A 19,220-nucleotide genomic window follows, 5' to 3' on the forward strand; every position below is an offset into this window, starting at 1 on the left:
CTTATTGTCGAGCAAAGAAAGTGGTTTCTTAAGATGGAATCTACTCCTGGTGCAGATGCTGTGAAGATTGTTGAAATGGCAACAAAGGATTTCGAATATAACAAAGTTCGTTGATAAAACAGTGACAAGGTTTGAAAGGATTGACTCTAATTTTGAAAGTGCTATTATGGGTAAAATGCCTTCAAACAGCATCACATACTACAGAGAAATTGTTTGTGAAGGGAAGAGTCAATTGATGTAGCAAACTTCACTGTTACTTTATTTTAAGAAATTTCCACAGCCACCTCAGCCTTCAGCAATCACTACCCCGATCGGTCTGCAGCCGTCAACATCGAGGCAAGACCCTCCACCAGGAAAAATACTAGGACTTGTTGAAAACTCAGATGATGGTTAGCATATTTTTTATCAATGAAGTATTTTTTAATTAAGCTTTGTACATTGTTTTTATAGACATAATGCTTTGCACACCTAACAGACTACAGGTTAGTCTAAACAATTTTTATATGCACTGGGAAACCAAAAAATTAATTTGACTGACTTTATTGTAATATTGACTCTGTTGCAGTGGTCTGGAACTGAACCTATAATAGTCATGTATGTCTGTTCCAGGAAGTCTTCCTTAGAGACCCTATGTTCTCCTCTTGCTAAAATAACCAGTGACTTTAGGAAAAACTATGTGCTAACATGAATTGTTTGCAACAGACTTGGAATTTTAGAGTCTCCAAATAGAGGTCAAATAATCAAATTTGCTGGTACCATTCAATGAAATAAACAACTGTGACATAAATTCTGCTTTTCATACAGGTTTTATACTCCCTGGACACCCTGTTTCCATTAGCATTTAGTATTCTTTTTTTTTTTTTTTTTTTAATTTGTCAGAGAGAAAGAGAGTGACTGAGCACTGGCAGATGGAGGCAGAGGGAGAAGCAGGCTCCTTGCCAAGCAAGGAGCCCGATGTGGGACTCAATCCCAGGACGCTGGGATCTTGACCTGAGCCAAAGGCAGCTGCTTAACCAATTGAGCCGCCCAGCCACTAAATGCTGAGTCCCAGCATTTAGTATTCTTAATCTCTTTATAGATATGAGAGAAACCTGTCCTATTTAAAAAAAAAAAAAAAAAACCCTCCTGTTTTTATATGTTTTATCCCTGGTGTAGATAGTCAAAGACCATTTAAAAAAATTAAATCCAAGACTTTAAAAATTATCAGTGATGTAGCTAATCATAGAGTTTCTTGAAGTGTGCTGTTACTTGTATCCTCAGCAAGGATTGGGAGGTGTTAATAGAAAGTCTTTCATGCCTTCTACTTAAGGTGGTCTAGTGGTCAACTTCTATTTTTAGGGAAAATACTCTCCTCTGTCTCAGCTCACTGCTTGAATACAGACTCCACTGTTTTCTCTGCTAAGCCCCTCAAAGCAGAGAAATCCACAGTACTTTAGTGAGAACTTACACATGGCTAAAGGTAATGCAGGGGACAGCAAGATATTTATAAGTCATATTGCCAGGCACTGATCTCTGATACTGTCCAAATCTCGCAGGAATACTGAGCTCTACTAAGAATGACTGGACTGGAGCATATGGTAATTGAGTGACATTTATGTAAGAAGCACTAGATTTGTATTCTCTCTGTTAAAATCTTGTTTAAAATAGGGCTAGAAAATGATTATTTTAATTTCCCCCCTTTCCAAAGAAGAGTGAAAACAATCATATGTAGGCCCAAAGACTTAACTTTATTATTTGTACTCTCTGGATACTCAGATTAAGTAATAACCATCATTTACAATGCTGCATAAAACTAGTTATCATCCTTATTCCAAGCAGGTTTTCCCAACAGATTTTCCAAAGAGAAATGAGAATATTGATTCTATATGATAACTTTTGACAAGGAGTTTGTATATATTATTCAAGGCACACATTATTCACGTTTGGAAATTCTGTCAAAATAGGCAGCTCCTTAGTGATCATTGACTGACAATTACTCTCAATGGAAGGTTACAAAATATATTTATGTCTTCTCTGAGCATAAAATGCTAAATCAAAATTTTATGCCCTCAGATTTAACAGAGCCAACAAAGTTGTTCTTCTTAAAAATAAAATGATTTTCATTTAGATGAATAGTGACTTAAGGAAATGGGCAACATCAAGTCACTTTATGAAGATTATATAAATCTGATGTAAACACAATTCTTATAGATTATATGTCTTTGGCGACTAAAGGCAATTCTACTATTTGCCATTCCAGTCAGCAGTCCTAATTATTATTAAATAAATATATTTTTTCGATAAATGGCATTTTCTTTCTCTACATATGCCTCTTGTAGATGCCTCTACATCTAGCAAGAAAAGAATTAATACTTGCTTTGGTTTCTGTAAAATCAATGAGAGTATATAGCATTGTATTTGTATGGATGTGTTGTGAGCTAGACTAAGGCCTAGAGAACTCTAGTTGGGGTAGAAGTCACCTGAAGAACTTATTTAAACATGGATTTCTGAGCCCCACTCCCTGAGTTTCTGATTCAGTAGGCCTAGGATGGGCATGAGAATTTGCATGTCTAACAAACTCCCAGGTGTTGGTAATTCTGCACACAGCGGTACTACTCTAAATAGCATGAGGCTCAACAACATAGGAGAATCAGCTGCAACACAGGAAGAGAAGTAGAAGGGATGACATAGATAAAGATTATAGTATCTACTTGTGGGTTGAATAGTAATCCCCAGAAAATACATTCTCCAGGAACTTCAGAATATGACCTTATTTAGAATTAAGGATCTTTGCAGATGTAATTAAGGTAAGGATTTAGTATGAGGTCATCCTGGATTAGTTGGGCCCTCATCCAATGACAAGCATTGAGTCTATCCATAAGAGGCAGACTTCTGTCCTACAGAACTATAAATAAATAAGTTTCTGATGCTTTACAAGTTTATGTTACTTTGTTAGAGCAGTCTTGGGAAACTAATGGACTCCTGTAAGTCCAACCATACCAAAGTGCCAAGTTTTGTTATATACTCTAAGGAAAAAGGATAAAACTCTGACACTAGCCCAGTGGACTAGTGTAATAGGTTGAACAATGATTGAACATTGACTAACTGTTGGGCACTGTTAGATACCTTCTGGGATGTTATTTAATTTCACCTTATCCCCAAATGCTTTGAGGTAGTTATTTTTTTTAGCAGTAGTTATAAAAGAAGATCCTGAAACCCAGAATGGTCATTTAGTCAGAAAATACTTACTGTCTGCTTTATACCAGACTCTTGCTAGATATTCCAGTGGTCAGTGATTTACCAGAAGTGATACAGCTAGTAAGTAGCAGGGATTAAATTCAGATCATGATCCTGTCATTCCAAATTCCATGCTCTTCTCCATCATAGCATATTTTATCAAGGCTTGGAGCTGGAAAGTACAGGGCATTTGGCAATACTGACTAGTTCATTTTGGCTGCTATGGAATATTTAAGAAAGTAGAAAGGAATTTATTATCTCTAACAGAAATCTTCCTGATTTATGGTAGCTATTTAACAGTATTTCCTCCTATTAATACCTATGAAGTAGTTTGTACTTTGTTACTTTAATCTTATTTCTCCTTGTAGCAACTCTTTCACTTCATACTCAAATATGCACATAATTTAGGCTGATCGTGAATAACAAGATAGAAATAATAGCTCTACATTGTCTTTGGAGATGTGGAACAATGAGTTAGACAATAATATTTCCATATACTTTTTTGCCTTATTTACTTTTATGTGTATATATGTGAAACAAGGCTGGAAAAATATTTGAATATTACCTTGTGTTTGCACATCACACACGCACACGCACACACACACACAACCCCACACACAAAAAACCTATGATTTAGCATCATAATATGAATTCCCTGAGTGTTTCATACAAACTTCTTTCGAATGGTTATTAAGGTATTTAAGCTGTTTAATAATGCTTTGAGAGTTATTAAATTCAACCTTCATCTCATTATAGTTAATGCTTTTGAGCATACCATGTGAATGGCACTATGCTAGCTGCTGAACATTTGATATGTAAAAAAAAAAAAAAATTGTTCACACCCTTGCAGTGTGGATGCTTGATTCAGGATCAGTAAAAGTAAGATCAGTGTAACTGTGAAAGATTTAGACAAAATGGGCTAAGAAACCGCTCACTTTAGCAGGTTAAAGCAAAAAGACAAATAAAAGAAGCTAACAAACATTGAGGTGACAGTTGCATTGAGGTTCTGTCTTAGGAGATGAGGGCAAATTGTATGAATTTGTTAAATGCTCAACAACCACAATGGTACAGAATGGACAGTAACACTGGCACTATTTTTTTTTTCCTAGTGATATATTTTTTTATTGTATCTTTCTCTGAACATTTATTCATTCATTTATTCCACAACACTCTACATGCACCTATAGCATGCAAGGTTTGGCATGGAGACAAATGTATTACCCAGTGAGAAGATAAGTCACATATACCAATAACTAAAAAGTGAGACAATAATTCTGATCTAAATGACATAGATCATAACTCTTATCATGGGTAGGTTCATGGGAGAATGTAATTATTCTACATCTATGAATTGATTACAAATTTTATTCAGCCATCATTTGAGTTTTGAGTTCTTATTTTATTGCATATTAGCCAGTGGCTGTGGTCTGTAAAACAGATTACTTTAATACTTTGAGGCTTCCTTTGTCACCTAGTACATGGTCAAATTTGTGAATGTTTCAGGCTTGAAAACCATATATTCCTTAATTATTCAGTGCTAGGGTTGATATGTGTTTATTTGACTAAACTTATTATTTGTGTTGTTGAACGCTCCTGTTTCTTTGCTAACTTTTTTACCTTATCACCTTTGTATGAGAAGTAAATTAAAATATCTCATTTTAACTATAGGCTATTAGTTTCTACTTGTGATTTTTTTCTGTTTTATATATTTTAAGGCTGAGATTCTAGGTATATACAGGTCAGGACTGCTATATTTTCTGGGTAGATCATTTCTTTTAGCATGATAATAACCCCTTTTTTATCTCTGATTATGCTTTTTTCTAACAGTAATACTGCTACATTGGGTTCCTTTTGTTAATCATTGGTACATTCTATTCTATCTCCTTACTTTCCATTTTTCCATGTCACCAAATTTTTAAAAAATTATACTTTCATTGAGATGTAATTTATTCACTCATTTCAAGTTTGCAGTTTAGTGGTTTTTAGTATAATCACAGTTTTGCAATCAATACCGCTATATAAATTTAGAACATTTCTTCATCATCCCAAAGGAAACCTCATACCATTAGCAGTCACTGCCCATTTCCCATCTTCCACTAATCCCTGACAACTACTAATATACCTCTGTCTCTATGGATTTGCCTTTTTATAGACATTTTGGATAAGTGGTGTCATACAACGTGTGGTCTCTGTGTCTGACTTTTTCACTTTCCACTTAGCATAATGGCTTCAAGATTAATTCTGTTTTAGTATTAACATGACTTTGTTGTTTTTAAAGGTTAAATAATATTCCATTGTATGGATAGACTATTATCTCTCCATTTGGTTGGACATTGGGTTGTTTCTACTTTGGAGCTATTATGAATAATGCTGCTATGAACATTTATATGCAATTTATTATATGGACATAATGTTTTTATTTCTCTTGGGTATATACCTAGGAGTAGAATTGCTGAATCATAAGGTAATTCTCTGTTTAACATCTTGAAGAACTGTCAAACTGTATTCCAAAGTGGCTCCATTTCACGTTCCCACCAACATTGTATGGAGGTGCCAGTTTCTCCACATCTTGTCTTTGCCTAGATATTAAAATCCCAAACCCCTTTGGCGCTATCCTGGTATACATTTTTTGTAGGCCTTTACCATGTCACTTCTATCTGTATACATTTGCACTCCTCATGTTTCTGGCATATGTATAGTTCTTTTTCCTCCTTTAAAGGTCATGTATGGGGCACTTGAGTGGCTCAGTGGGTTGAGCTGCTGCCATCAGCTCGGGTCATGATCTCAGGGTCCTGGGATCAAGTCCGGCATCGGGCTGTCTGCTCAGCAGGGAGCCTGCTTCCATCTCTCTCTCTCTCTACCTGCCTCTCTGTCTACTTGTGATCTCTCTCTCTGTCAAATAAGTAAAATCTTAAAAAAAAAAAAAAAAGGTTGTGTATGTTTTAAAGCGTAAAGATTGTTTTACCTAGTGTTATTATATGTTTGTGAAGTGAGAAGGGGGAGTGGATGTGGGAGAGGGGGACTCATGTTGGATTAGTCTACTATTCCTGAAAGTTGAGCAGATCAGTGTAATTGTAGTGACTATGAAGTGGTTGACTTGGGGTTCCAAGTCAACCGTTTGAGAGCAGTGGGTCAGAGTTTATCTTCTGTACTAAATTACTTGGACCGTATAGGACCCATTATCTTACTGAACTCATCTAGTCCCATTTGAACTAACTTGTCTTTTGTTATTTTATAGATGCAAGTTTCCAAAAACACAACAGAAAAGAAGAAGTCCAAATTTAGAAGAAGGAAAAGGTATTTTTTTTTTACTGAAAAGTATTATGATAAAATTGAAATGTATATATACATTGGATTAATTATTATGACATTTCCCCCTGATTCTTGATTCTTTTTCTCTAAGGAAACATCAAAATTTTCTAGAACAATTAAAGATACTAAGAATTAAGAAATAAATTATTTCTTAATAATTAAGACAAATTATTAAGAAATAAGAATGAAGGTGATAAGTAGTAGTTTTAGAGTATGGAGAAAGTTTTATGTTTATACAAATATGTTGAAGCAGAACTAGCAAAGATTAATATCATGTGAGCAAGCAGATGAGAAGCAGGTGTTTGGTTTAAAAATAGTGCAAACCAGAAATGGGCCTTTATAATGAACTGATAAGCCACTGATGACAAGTTTTAGTGTTTATCATTGAACCAACCACACAGTTTATTTACCTATTTTTTTGAAGAATGGTAATCAGTGCTGTATTAAAAGGAGTCCTGCTCAACGACAAAGTCTGACTCCGATGTGATAGTCCTTCTCTTATTCTTTGTCCTTTTTCAGAGGATGAATAATTAAATTTTTAAAAAGGCCTTACTGTCTTATCCTAGTTATACTTCACAATAACCCCATCAAGTAGGAAGTATATCATAATCATCTCTATTTAAAAGATGAAAAACTTATGACTTAGAGAAACTAAGTGGCTTTCTCAAGATCTTATGGTTAGAGAAAATGCATTTGAACAAATGTTTTCTGACTTTAAGTCAACAATACGGTGTCATGGGAAAAGCATGGATTTTACAGTCTAACAGAATTTAGCTGTGTCATGCTCAACCATTTCCTACATTGTCAAATTTCTCAATTTCTCAGAGCTTCAGTTTCTTTATAAAATGAGAGTAGTGATTCCTTAGTTGGTTTTTTAGGGAAAGATTACATGAAAAAGCCTATATAAGGTACTTGGTAGATCATTAGTGCTTTTCACCAGATGAGAGCTTAGATCAATATTATTTCCTTTTGGTTTTTTCACTGTATCATGCTGTCTTACTGTATAAACCAACCAAGGAAAAGTACCTCAAGATAAAGAAATATATTCATAATTTATAATTATCAATGAATATGCAAAAATGGCCATTGAAGTATACATGATTGATCTTTTGAAACTAAATCTGTCAAATCTTTTTCTAGGAAAGCTATTTTAAAATGCTCTTTTGAAAATGTTTGTTCAGATGATGCCTTATCAAAGGAAAACATGGGTATGTGAAGGCCTCTCCTGCTCTTAGTTCCTTTACTTCTATTTAATTCTACCAAATGTAGTTGTAATTTTTGGAAGAAAAATAAAATGTTGATGAGAACTGTTAGTGGGTCATTTTGGGTTTTGATTTACATACTAGATCTCTTCAGTTGTCTTTAGGTTTCTCTTCCCATAAATTAAATTTTCTCTGGCTCTGTCACATATTTAATTTTTTTAAAAATAAAGCACCAGTGGCTGTGGGAGGAAATACCCACATCAATACATTAAAATCCAGACCTCTCCATTCGAAAATTATTGGGGTCCTCGGGGTGCCAGAGGGAGAGAAAGAAGAAAAGCAGCAGCGTGGGGCTTCCAGCTGAATTAATTGCCGTTGGTATTAGAACACAGTAGGGAGAATGTGGAATGCAGGGAGAAAGTTTTAGTTTTCAAAAGCGCTTTACTCTTCCTTCATTTTCATTAGTCTTGAAAAGCAGGCAAATGCTTATTTGCAAGATGGAACTTTGGCAACCACGCAAAGAGGTTCCAAAGCCCATTAACCCCCAAGAAGTTATCCGCGCCATATTTCCTTTCCTTTATAGCCACCCCCAGGTTCTACGGCACTGTGTTTCAACTGACTAAATAAGCCACTCATCTTTAGTCTTATTAAAAGAAAGGAAAGCAGTCAGAAAAAGGACAAAGTAGTTAATTTTTTTAAATCTTTTGTTCCTCTCCTAAACCACTACAAAATTCTATTCTTTCTATCTCTTCTTAAATTTATTCTGCTGCTACTTTCCTGCCAACTTAGGTGCCTTTTCTTGGCTATGTTGTCCTTTTGCCTCACATGATTACTTCAGATATTCCTGTAGAAAGGCAAAAAAGTCAGCTTATCCCTGGACTGAATTCTCACTAGGAGACCTTGGTACTGCAGCTGAGGGCTCCAGTGCTGGGATCCTTTCTGCCTCTGACTCAAGGGGCTACTGAGGAAGAAAGCCATCATAGCCAGGAATCCATTGATTGGAAATCACTCTGCTGCATAAATGAGTGAATACATTTCCATAGTTATCCACTGACACCCTTTCAGGAGTCTCATATTCTGTGTGGCTCTCAAGTCTCAATAGTTAATTGTTCAAATCTTTAACCTGATCTGTGTTTTACTCCTTTATCCCATTTCATACAAATAAAAAGCATAAACATCTAGTCTGCTGTGTTCTTTGCAAGAGCTGACTACTTCTTGAAAGAGTGGTTATTTTTCAGTAAATTATCCCTGCCTCAGTTTTTTTACCCCTACCCATATCTCAGTGGATCCCTTGATCTAAGTCTCTGAAATCACTCCTTTTGCTCTTGGCTTGAGGTAGCATCAGTCCTAGATCAAGTGAAAATTGGAGCCATTTTCCTTACACTCCCAGGTGCTAAAATAAAGTCTCCCATCAGCCTACTGCCCAGATTTGCTGTTCCTTTCTGAGTTATAAACTCTACCCTTTGCTTTTCTCTCTTCCTTAATTAGAGGTCGGGAGGAGAGCTAATTAAGTGTAGCGACTTTACCTGCCCAAGTGTCAGTTGCTTCATCTGTGATAAAGACATGCAGTAAAAACCCTCTTATCCAACAAGGAGAAGATTTCTGAAATTAATAGAAAAAGTTGAGGAATCATTAAATAATTTAAACGGTATGCCCATGGCTATGCAGATTTAATCTAAGAAATAGCTATTTGTGGAGCATATCTATTTTGGGGGGAAAATTACTACAAAGAATATTATGAATTATGTTTGTATTGTCCCTCTACCTCATTTTTTCCCCAGTGTTTAGGAACAAGAAAATTCATCTATAATGATGAAATAATAATACCAATAGTAATAATGATAGCCAACACCTGTAAAAATTACTGTGTGTCTTCACTTTATATATATTTATTTAGCCCTTGTAAGATTGTAAGAAGTAAATAAGGTAGATATTATTTTATCTCCCATTTTATCAATGGGGAAACCAAGACACTTCAGAGGTTGTTATATGGTTTTTCTAAGTCACATATCTTCTTAAAATTAATCAAAGTGTGCAGCTGTTTCCTTGGTTGCTTTGAATATCAGGAATCGTAAAGCTAACTATATTGGGTTTGGGTACAGTACTGATAACTGACCTAAGAAATTTTAAGATTTCATTATAGCCTTTCATACCCCCTTCATGAACTGATTTTGATTTCTTTTTGTCTTTGGGTTTTCATCATTTTTTTGTTATATCATTGTTTTTTATTGGGAAATACCTCACTTCTTTTTGGGTAGTAGACAGTCTATAAAAGTTTAGATAGATAAAAGATTGTCATATTACCCAGGTTTAACTGATAATCTGTGGCATTCATTAATAAATTAGCAAAGGATATATTCATCAGCCACCTGAGACAGATAGCCATGGAAAAGGATAGCTAATACAGGAGAGGTCTGGATCATGAGGGAAGTCCTGGGGGAGCATGAAGACCTTAGGAGTAGGAGCTGGGGCTGGGAGGTAGAAGAGGTGACAGGGAGAAAGGTGATTCCTTGATGCTCAGGACAAACTTTGCCCATCTACTCCTGGTTTGGAGTTACCTTTAACCTCTAGACTAAAAGGTGGGGTTGGCCTACATGCTCCTTTCCTGGAAAACTCCTTGCCTCCTATTTCTGTTTGTATCTCCAGGAATGGTGCTCTCTTCTTCATTACATTCTAATTTGTATTTTACTCATCACTACATTTAAATTGTAAGCACGCAAGAGGAGTGTTTGTGGTTACTTAATAATAAAATAAAACCCAAGTACTTTTTCTTCTTCCTCACCATCTTCCATAAGAATGCCTTCAGGTGGTGGGTATTAGGGAGGGCACGGATTGCATGGAGCACTGGGTGTGGTGAAAAAACAATGAATACTGTTATGCTGAAAAGAAATAAAAAATTGAAAAAAAAAAAAAGAATGCCTTCAAGGGGCGCCTGGGTGGCTCAGTGGGTTAAAGCCTCTGCCTTCAGCTCAGGTCATGATCCCAGGGTCCTGGGATGGAGCCCCACATTAGGCTCTCTGCTCCGAGGGGAGCCTGCTTTCTCCTCTCACTGCCTGCCTCTCTGCCTGTTTGTGATCTCTGTCTGTCAAATAAATAAATAAAATCTTTGGGAAAAAAAAAAAAGAATGCCTTCAAAATTTCAATATTGAAATGACCCTGAAAGTTTACTGCAGATGGTATTTTTTCAATGCCAGCTTTGGGGTAGGTAGCCTTACCAGTAGTAGCCCCTTAACATAAGGAAATAAACAGCTTCCTTAAACGTTTAGTAGAAGAGTAAAGATTGGAGAAAACTCCATAAATGTACATTTGAAGACTTTTAAAATAGCAACTGATTTATTGAGACCAAGAGTAATTTACTTCTCATCAGGATGGAAAAAATACACAGATTATTTTATAAAAATTCATTTTTTAAAAGCCAGATATGGACTTTGGTATAAGAGACACCTTTTTCTTACTTTTTAAAAAAACTTTCTCTTGAGTGATGGAATAACTGTAACACTACCACTTTACTCTAAACAACAAATTGAAACAAGTCCCAGAAACTACAAGATAATCAGTATTGATAGAAGATGATTGGTCATGCAATCAGCAAAGGCATTCATTCTGTCCCTATCTTTGGAGGATATCATTGACCAATTTTGATAAGCTAGTTTGTAGATTACTGTAACTGCTGTTTCTTAAGAATTATTTTTGAACTCTATCAGTTTACAATATACGAATACGTATTTAGAAAAGCAAACCTCCCATTGCTCTAGCAGCAGAATTTGACATCAATCAAGTCGGTATTATGAACCCTGGTTGATTTATGACGTCATCCATTACTTTGTCTACCCTTTGATCAAAAAGCAGTGTACATATTTTTCCACATCACTTGAAAATGGAGGGCCTACAATGCCATTCAGCAATGACATTCATTATCATAAATTGATTGTATTTTAGCCTAGCCTTAGAAGTATAAAGATGTTTGCGTACCATTTTTCCTTTACAGCATAGCTCAAAATCCATCTTCTCAACAGTGCATTAAATGTCAGTATCAATTTCCATAGACTCAGAATGTAAAGTAGGAAAACACAATTCTGTGAGTCGGACTGGAGAATCAGTATAAAGATAATCACAAGTAGTTGTCTGTTGAGTAACAGGTTACTAAGTAGGAAATCTATCATAAAGAGAGGTTAACTCCATTAACAAAATTGCTTCAATATAAATGTACATACCTCTAGAAAATTCTGATTCAGTAGACATGGGTTGCATTCATGTTTTTTTAGTAAATTCTCCATGTGATTCTTATGCCTACCAAATTTTGAATACCATTGTTTTAGAATATAATAGTTTAAATTCTGTGTTCTTATGCTTTAGCAATTACACAGAAACACATAGATATGTGGACACATCTAAAAGGTCAGTTACAGTTTTTGTTGTGTTTTAAACATAGGAATTGGTTCTGTGGTATGCAAATGGCTTATCAGAAAGCTACTTTCAAACTGTTTTCAAAGAAGTCTTCACAGAGAAAACCTAAGATTGGCTGGAAAGAGATGATGGCCAGGAAGGTTCGTTGGTCTGTGCCTACCCTCTTGAGTCCCTTGCGCTTAGTAGGCAAATAATTGATATTATTTGAATATTGAATGAACATAAAAATACTTGGGGCAAGTGATATGTATTGACAGAAAGTCTATTTTTGTAGATAAAATTGTAATGTGAAAAATGTTAACTAAAAATTGTTCTTTTATACTGTAGTGACAACCAAGAAAGGGAAAATTTTCTATTTCATAACCTCCCATGACTTTGTTTAACACTATTATTTTAAGATGTTCTAGCAAAATTTTAAAATTTCCTTCTTATGAGTAAAAGATAAGAGAAAATTATCAACAAGGAAGACTCTAATAAAATATCTAATTCTTTTGGACTAGAGGAAGGGAAACATGAAACTTTTCACATTAACAATCTCTGTTTTTTACCTTCCAACATGTTTAGTTTACAAGGATGCCAGGGATTCATATATCATATGCACTCTTCCTAAACTGATTAGTTAGAAAATTTTAAAATATGTCCAATAATTAGATTAAAACTTAGTGCTAAGAATGCCTTGCTTCCATATTCATTGATAATATTTTAGCTTGAAAGCGTATGTACCTGTTTCGGTCTATTTTCAAGTTCCATGAACTTTGAGCTGCTCTACCTAGTGTGATTTTTGGTGACCTGCCAAAGGATGGTGGATAATAGGAGGTGGTATGTCAGATTTCTGTCACCAGAGTGGAAATGATGGGGTATATATTCATGGCCTTTATCTTTGAATCATGTTGCCTTTGGAAGGACTTCTCAGATGCTCCATCTGTCTGTTGTATAGGACAGCAGGCCACACGTGGTTTCCTTGATTTTTACTTCAACAAGACTATATCAAACAAAAATGTCTTTTCTATTTAAGTCAGGATTTCAACTGCATGTTATTAATCAGTAGTTGAGTCTATAGTTATATAATAGTAGTTTATTTCTTGTGTATGGTTATTATTTTATCTCAGCAAGTTCAGTGAATTCATGTCACAGTGTACACACACACACAAATTTTGTTTTAGTGTGGTATTTAAAATATATATCTACATATAGATATAGGTGCAGATAGATATCAGATTAAGCAGTTAAGATGTGTTGGTATTTGAATCAGGAATAGAGTAGCCTGTGTTTAACCTGGCCATTTAATTACGTGGTTTCCCCTTTTAAACAGTAAGAGTTTACTGTAGGGATGACAAACTGTGGCCCACAAGCCACTTGCTACTGTAAATAAAGTTTGATAGGAACATAGTCACTCTTGTTTGTTTAGGTACATGTGTAGAGTTTGGACTGTAGCAGCAGAATGGAGTGGTTGTGACAGAAACCACAAAGCCTGCAATATTTACTCTCTGTCCCTTCACAGGAAGAGTTTGCTGACCCTTGGTTTATAAAAAAACAATTTAGTTTGTCCCTGATTTAAAAAAACAAAACAAAAACCACTTCTAGTGAGCTTTTTGTGATCATGGCAAGAATATCACCTACATTTTTAAAGGAATAATTATAAAATATTCACCTGGAAATCCATAATTACATTGCATCAGGCAGAGGTGACATGGGAAAATCATACAAAATATTTATTTTTTATCTTGTAACATTTAGACAGTTTTCTCTTTGGGGGCAGTTAAGCTTATGGATTTGATGGAATTAATTAAGATGTAACATTTTTTTACCGATGTTTTCTAGTTGTCTCTGAGACCGAAGTTTTACTGAAGGAGCTGGAGCAAATGCTACAGCAGGCGCTAGACCCCACAGGGGCACCTGATGAGCCCGAAGAGGAGCGTGGAGAGGAGGTAAATGCAGGAGTGAAGGTAGCCTGGTCATCGTGATCAGGCCTAAACGGCAACTTCAGATTCTTTCAGTGGCAGGCATTTTTTTCTGAATGTACGTTTTAATTATATGGAGAACTTCTATTTCCTTCTGAAATTTGAGTCCTTGATTATCCTGAAGTGAATAATAAACTAGCAGCCTGTTGAAAAGTCAGAATACATCTATCAGTCTTTGAAAAAAAAAAAAAAAATCTGTGAGCAGAGGAGCTCTTTGTGTTTCAAGTCTTTGAGGTTGACATGAAGAAGGAATGGAGGAGGGGCTCACAGTAGCTGATGGGGCACCACAGCAGACAGACCTCTCCACTACTGCCGATCTTCACAGTCAGGAGAAGACGGGCCAGGCTGAGAGCAGCTTGCTAGGACATCTGCCCTGTCTGGTTCAGGCACAGGGACAACCTCTGTAGGGACAGACCTCATTATTAACACACCGGAGGTAGAATTTTCCATTTTTTTTCTTTTGGCTACCTATGTTGGGCTAAGTAAGTGTGTGCTTATTCAGTATTTGTATGTGACAACATAAATTTTAAGTTGGTTGACAAATTGCTCAGCACATCAGCTCCAGGTTCATGCAAATAAAACGAGGGCGCAAGCCCAGGTGATTAATACAGAGCAGCAGTGTGGTAGGTGTGAGAAAAATAAGTCATAAGACAGGCACTTCCACAAGGCAGTACAGCTGTTCTCAAAATAGGGAGAAAAATGGCAGCAAGAGGTCCTGTACCCTTAAGGTTTCATTCATTCTCTCATTCACTCATGTAGATATATACTGTGCCTGGAGTCGAGAGAGCACAGTGCTTAGGAGTGCTGACTCTGGAATAGAATATCAATGTCCCAGTCCTAGTCCGGCCACTGACAACTTGTGTAATTTGGCAGAGTTCCTTATCACATGCCTCAGAGGATTTTTTTTAAATAAGACAAACCAGGAAAAGTACTTTGCATAGAAACTGACGTCTAAGGTCAGCTGTTATTACAGATGAGAATTGGCAATGGCAGTCACTGGAGAGAATAAGGGCTGAGATTTCCTTACTTCATCTCTTTTCCCACATTCTCACTTTGAGCAACTACCCATTCCAGAGTCTGTCTCTTCTCAGATGCTGAAAAAGGTGAATTTGTATATGGACAAGGTTGTTTACACACTTTGGCAGACTGCCCAATTGCATGATTTCCTTCAGGACTCCAGCAAGAAAAAAGATGATTCGTAAACACCTCCCTTCTTGACTTAGAAATCGGAATATACAAGATTTACAGTTAAAAAGATCAATATGCTAAAAGAAAATAAAATTAATGCTAACATGAAAAACCTAGCTTGCTTAATTAGCACCAGCAATATCAACCTGTATTTGAATTTGCATGGTTGTGAATGCCATTTTTCCAATTAGAGTTCCTTTTTGAAAAAACTCGTTTTCTCTGTATAGATCCTACCTTCCATAAAACCAGATCTATAGATTCATGACATATATATATATACATATATAATTAATATATAAATTATTTTTTCCTAGCAAATGAAACAAGATCTGTAGGTTGATGACATATATATTATATACATGTAATTAATATACAAATTATTCTTTCCCAGCAAATGTGTGCTTTGTTGGAGCACCATATGGTTTTGTGCAATGTGTTTTCAGTCTTTGCAGTTTGTCTTTTCAAAACTCCAGCCAGGTTGATTTTTACAGAGATGTCCTGGAGCTTTTACAGCCACAGAATTGGCTGCTATTTTATCATTATAACCAGTAAGTGATAGAACAGAAAATGACTTCTGATTTTTATTTCTTAAGGTAAAATACATAGTTTCAATGTATTACCAGGCAGGAGCTTGCTTTTTGTTTTAGATTCTTGTAATATTTTGTGCTTTCAAAAGCCATTGAGGAATTGTAAAAATTAACCATCTTAACTTGCTGGCAGGCAGGTGAGTGCCCCCTGCTGACTGGTTCATAAGCCCTTCTCCTCAACGAGCTTTGTAAGCCTGGCATTCACACCAGGTTCAGTATATTTAGGGCCTTGTTCACTTTTAAATGAGGAGAATAGCAATGAAACCAACTATCAAAGCTGGAACAATTTCCAGTTTAAAAGAAAAGAAATGATCACCTCAGGGGTTTCTTTTTTTTTTTCTTTTCTTTTTCTTGCTTGCTTTTTCTAAGTTAGTAGGGAAAATTAACATGGCCTCCAAAGTTAACACCACTTAAAACTGGAGCTTGTTGTGTTTGCTGGAGAAAGTGGCCTCTTACAAGCTATAACTTCTGCAAAAGAGCCACCTGATAATTTAATGTTCTGAACATGTTTATTCTCTGAGCAGGTATTGTTTGAGCTCTTTCCAAAGTTGTAAATTTGATAGTGTTTTCATCCGTCATTTCACGTATGAGGATTCAGGTTGATTACTCTCTAGCACTTATACCAATAGGTGAGAGTAGCAACATTTAAAAAAAAGAAAAAGCATACACACGTGGATAATCAAAATTCTTTTCTATTTGTCACTGAAATGTTTTATGAGATTATTGTCCTTAGTAGAGTCTCCTTCCTAATTACACTCTTCTTTAGCTAACACTGGTTGTCATACCCCGGCTTTGCAAGCAATGGGAGGGAATTAATATCAGATTTTTATAAAATCCACCTGAATTAGATAATCCATATATAAATAAGACAGAGTTTAGTGAATAATTATTTGTATTAAAAGGTACATTTTTTTGATATGTGAAAATACTTGTATAAATTATTCTTTTTCTTCATTTCATGGAAGTTCACTCTATCTTTAATGAAACTTGCAGTTATACATCTTGTGTATAACTTATATAACTTGTTTTTACTGGTGTCCCTTCCTACTGAGCTAGACCAAACAATGGCTATTCTTAAGTAATACAGAGGCTTATGAGAAGATAGCCATAGAAATTGTGACTTAAACAGTTTTAAGTTGTATTCCCTATAATGATAACCTTAAAAATAAACAAATAAAGAAAACAAATGTAGAAAAATTCATAGAATGAAATGTTTTCCCAAAGCTTAATATGAAAACTAAAAATGTATAAAGTTGGGGGAAAGAGCTAGGGCCTGAATAGTCAGTTCTTCTTATATTAACACATTTACTATACATTCTGCTCCACATGGGGATCGTTATTTGACCACCAGCATAACAGAATGCTTTGTGTCACTGGTGTGGTTGTGGAGTTACTGACTACTTTATACTTTGTTCAAATAATTAAGCCTGATCTTCCAGTAAATGTGATGTAGTTCTGATGAATTGTATGGTTATTTTTACAGTTATCTAAATGCAGCTCTGAAGTCCCAGCAGGCGGTCCATTCGAAAACCACTATGAAGAGGACTATCTTGTAATTGATGGGATAAAATTAAAAGCTGGAGAATGTATTGAAAATATAACTAACAAATTTAAAGAAATAGATGCTCTAATGTCTGAATTTTAGGGTGTTATAAATATTTTCAAAGGCTAGTTATAAAGACACTTACATGTTTATATTTTCCCAAAAGTCAAAAGCTTGCAAATAGGGACATAGGTGTATGTTATACCAAAGCTGATATTTATAATAACTTTCTATTTTATACTTTGAGAATAGCCATTGTTTTGAGAACCAATCAAATGGTACTTAAATTAGTAATAAAAATTTAGGATTTAAGAAGCCCTGATGTTTGTATTTATAGATTTTTTTCTTGTGTGCCTTAGTTTTAAAATGGTTTATAAACTTACTGCACAAACACATGCTTTACAATGATTTATTTAGGCCCTTTATTCAAGGGGCCTAAATGTGGCTATTTAGATGGCCATTGAGGCTATTATAATTCATACAGATAATTCAAGTGTAGTAGAGACATGAGAATGTATATTGGTAGTGGAATTAAGCTACTACAAAATAAAAGGAAATAATTTTTTAAAAAGTACTGTATAATAGAGTTGGTGCTTTTCTCAGAGGTGTCAGTTACCTTTTATGGGAAATAATCATTTCAACCCTGATTCCCAAAACTGATTAACAGAGCCTCAGGGGAGGTGGGGAGGCTGTAGATAATCAGAATCCTGGATGCTTCCCCCATTGAATCAGTGTCTCTGAAGGTGAGGATGGGAAAATGTAGTGGAAAACATAAAGAGATAAGTTAAGTATATTCTCACTAAAAAAAATCCATAAGCAATGTAGGCAGGCAAAACATATATCATGCAGCATCACTCTCTTAACACTTCCCCTGCAACCCCATCCTATAGGGATTCTCAGGAACAGTTTTGGTGAGTGTCCTTCTACATCGTGTTCTAATGCACATCCATCTCTAGTGCCCACACTTGCACTCATTCCATGCCCTTCTCTCTCCTGGGAGTATGGGGTCAGAGAAAGGACATTCCAAGCACATGGAAACAAAACCAAAGCTTGAAGAGAGAAGAAAGAGCAGTACAGCCCCTCAGACCTATTGCTTGTTGAATTAGCTAGAGTGACTGTGTGCTGGTGTGAAGGTCACCACAGCAGGTGAGCTGCACTGTGTACATAGGCTGAAGAGTTTGTAACTGCAGGGGCCAAGTGGAGAGTTTCAGACATTGGAATCCCTTTTACATTTCACACCAGCAGAAGATCACACCAGCAGCAGACAGAGGTTGGAGTGAGCAGGAGTAACACCAGAGACAGGGGGCCTGTTAGGAGGCTGCTTAGGGAATTCAGGTGCAAGACTTTGAGAGCCTGAGTATGGCACAAATGGAGAGAGTGGAATGGCTTCCAGCTACATTAGCATTGATGGATTATTAGGATTTAGCAATTGGATATAGGGATACAGCAGTAGGGAGAAGCAGGAACAACTCCTGAGTTCTTGGTATTCACAGTGCTTTTCACTGAAGGTCAGCATACATACAGGTTAGGGGCCCCTGGGTGGCTTCATCAGTTAAGCAGCTGATATCAGGGTCCTGGAATTGAACCCCACATTGGGCTCTGCACTCAGCAGGAAGTCTGCTTCTCCCTCTATCCCTCCCCACCTTGTGCACTCTTTTTCTCTGTCTCTCTCTCCAATAAATAAAATCTTTAAAAAATGAATACACGCATATTAGAAATGGGCGGCATATACCAAGTTTGGGCCAAACTGGGTGAGTGCAGCAGAACTTTCGTGCTTTGACAGAGTCTGCCTTTCAGAACCACT

The 19,220-nt window shown here is 36.0% G+C and overlaps 1 protein-coding gene across 1 annotated transcript in view; it reads left to right on the top strand.

Moving 5' to 3' along the window:
- ZCWPW2 (zinc finger CW-type and PWWP domain containing 2) overlaps positions 1 to 17,994 on the top strand; it is a 121,313-nt gene extending 103,319 nt beyond the window's left edge. Inside the window, exons 7-10 of the mRNA XM_080814961.1 lie at positions 6,455 to 6,513; positions 7,669 to 7,736; positions 13,959 to 14,065; positions 17,357 to 17,994. Of these exons, the coding sequence (XP_080671087.1) occupies positions 6,455 to 6,513; positions 7,669 to 7,736; positions 13,959 to 14,065; positions 17,357 to 17,518 (396 nt within the window). The 3' untranslated portion in view covers positions 17,519 to 17,994. The remainder of the gene's footprint in view (positions 1 to 6,454; positions 6,514 to 7,668; positions 7,737 to 13,958; positions 14,066 to 17,356) is intronic.
- The last annotated feature ends 1,226 nt before the right edge of the window (positions 17,995 to 19,220 follow it).

This window comes from Martes martes, assembly GCF_963455335.1.
Source record: "Martes martes genome assembly, chromosome: 1".
NCBI lineage: Eukaryota > Metazoa > Chordata > Mammalia > Carnivora > Mustelidae > Martes > Martes martes.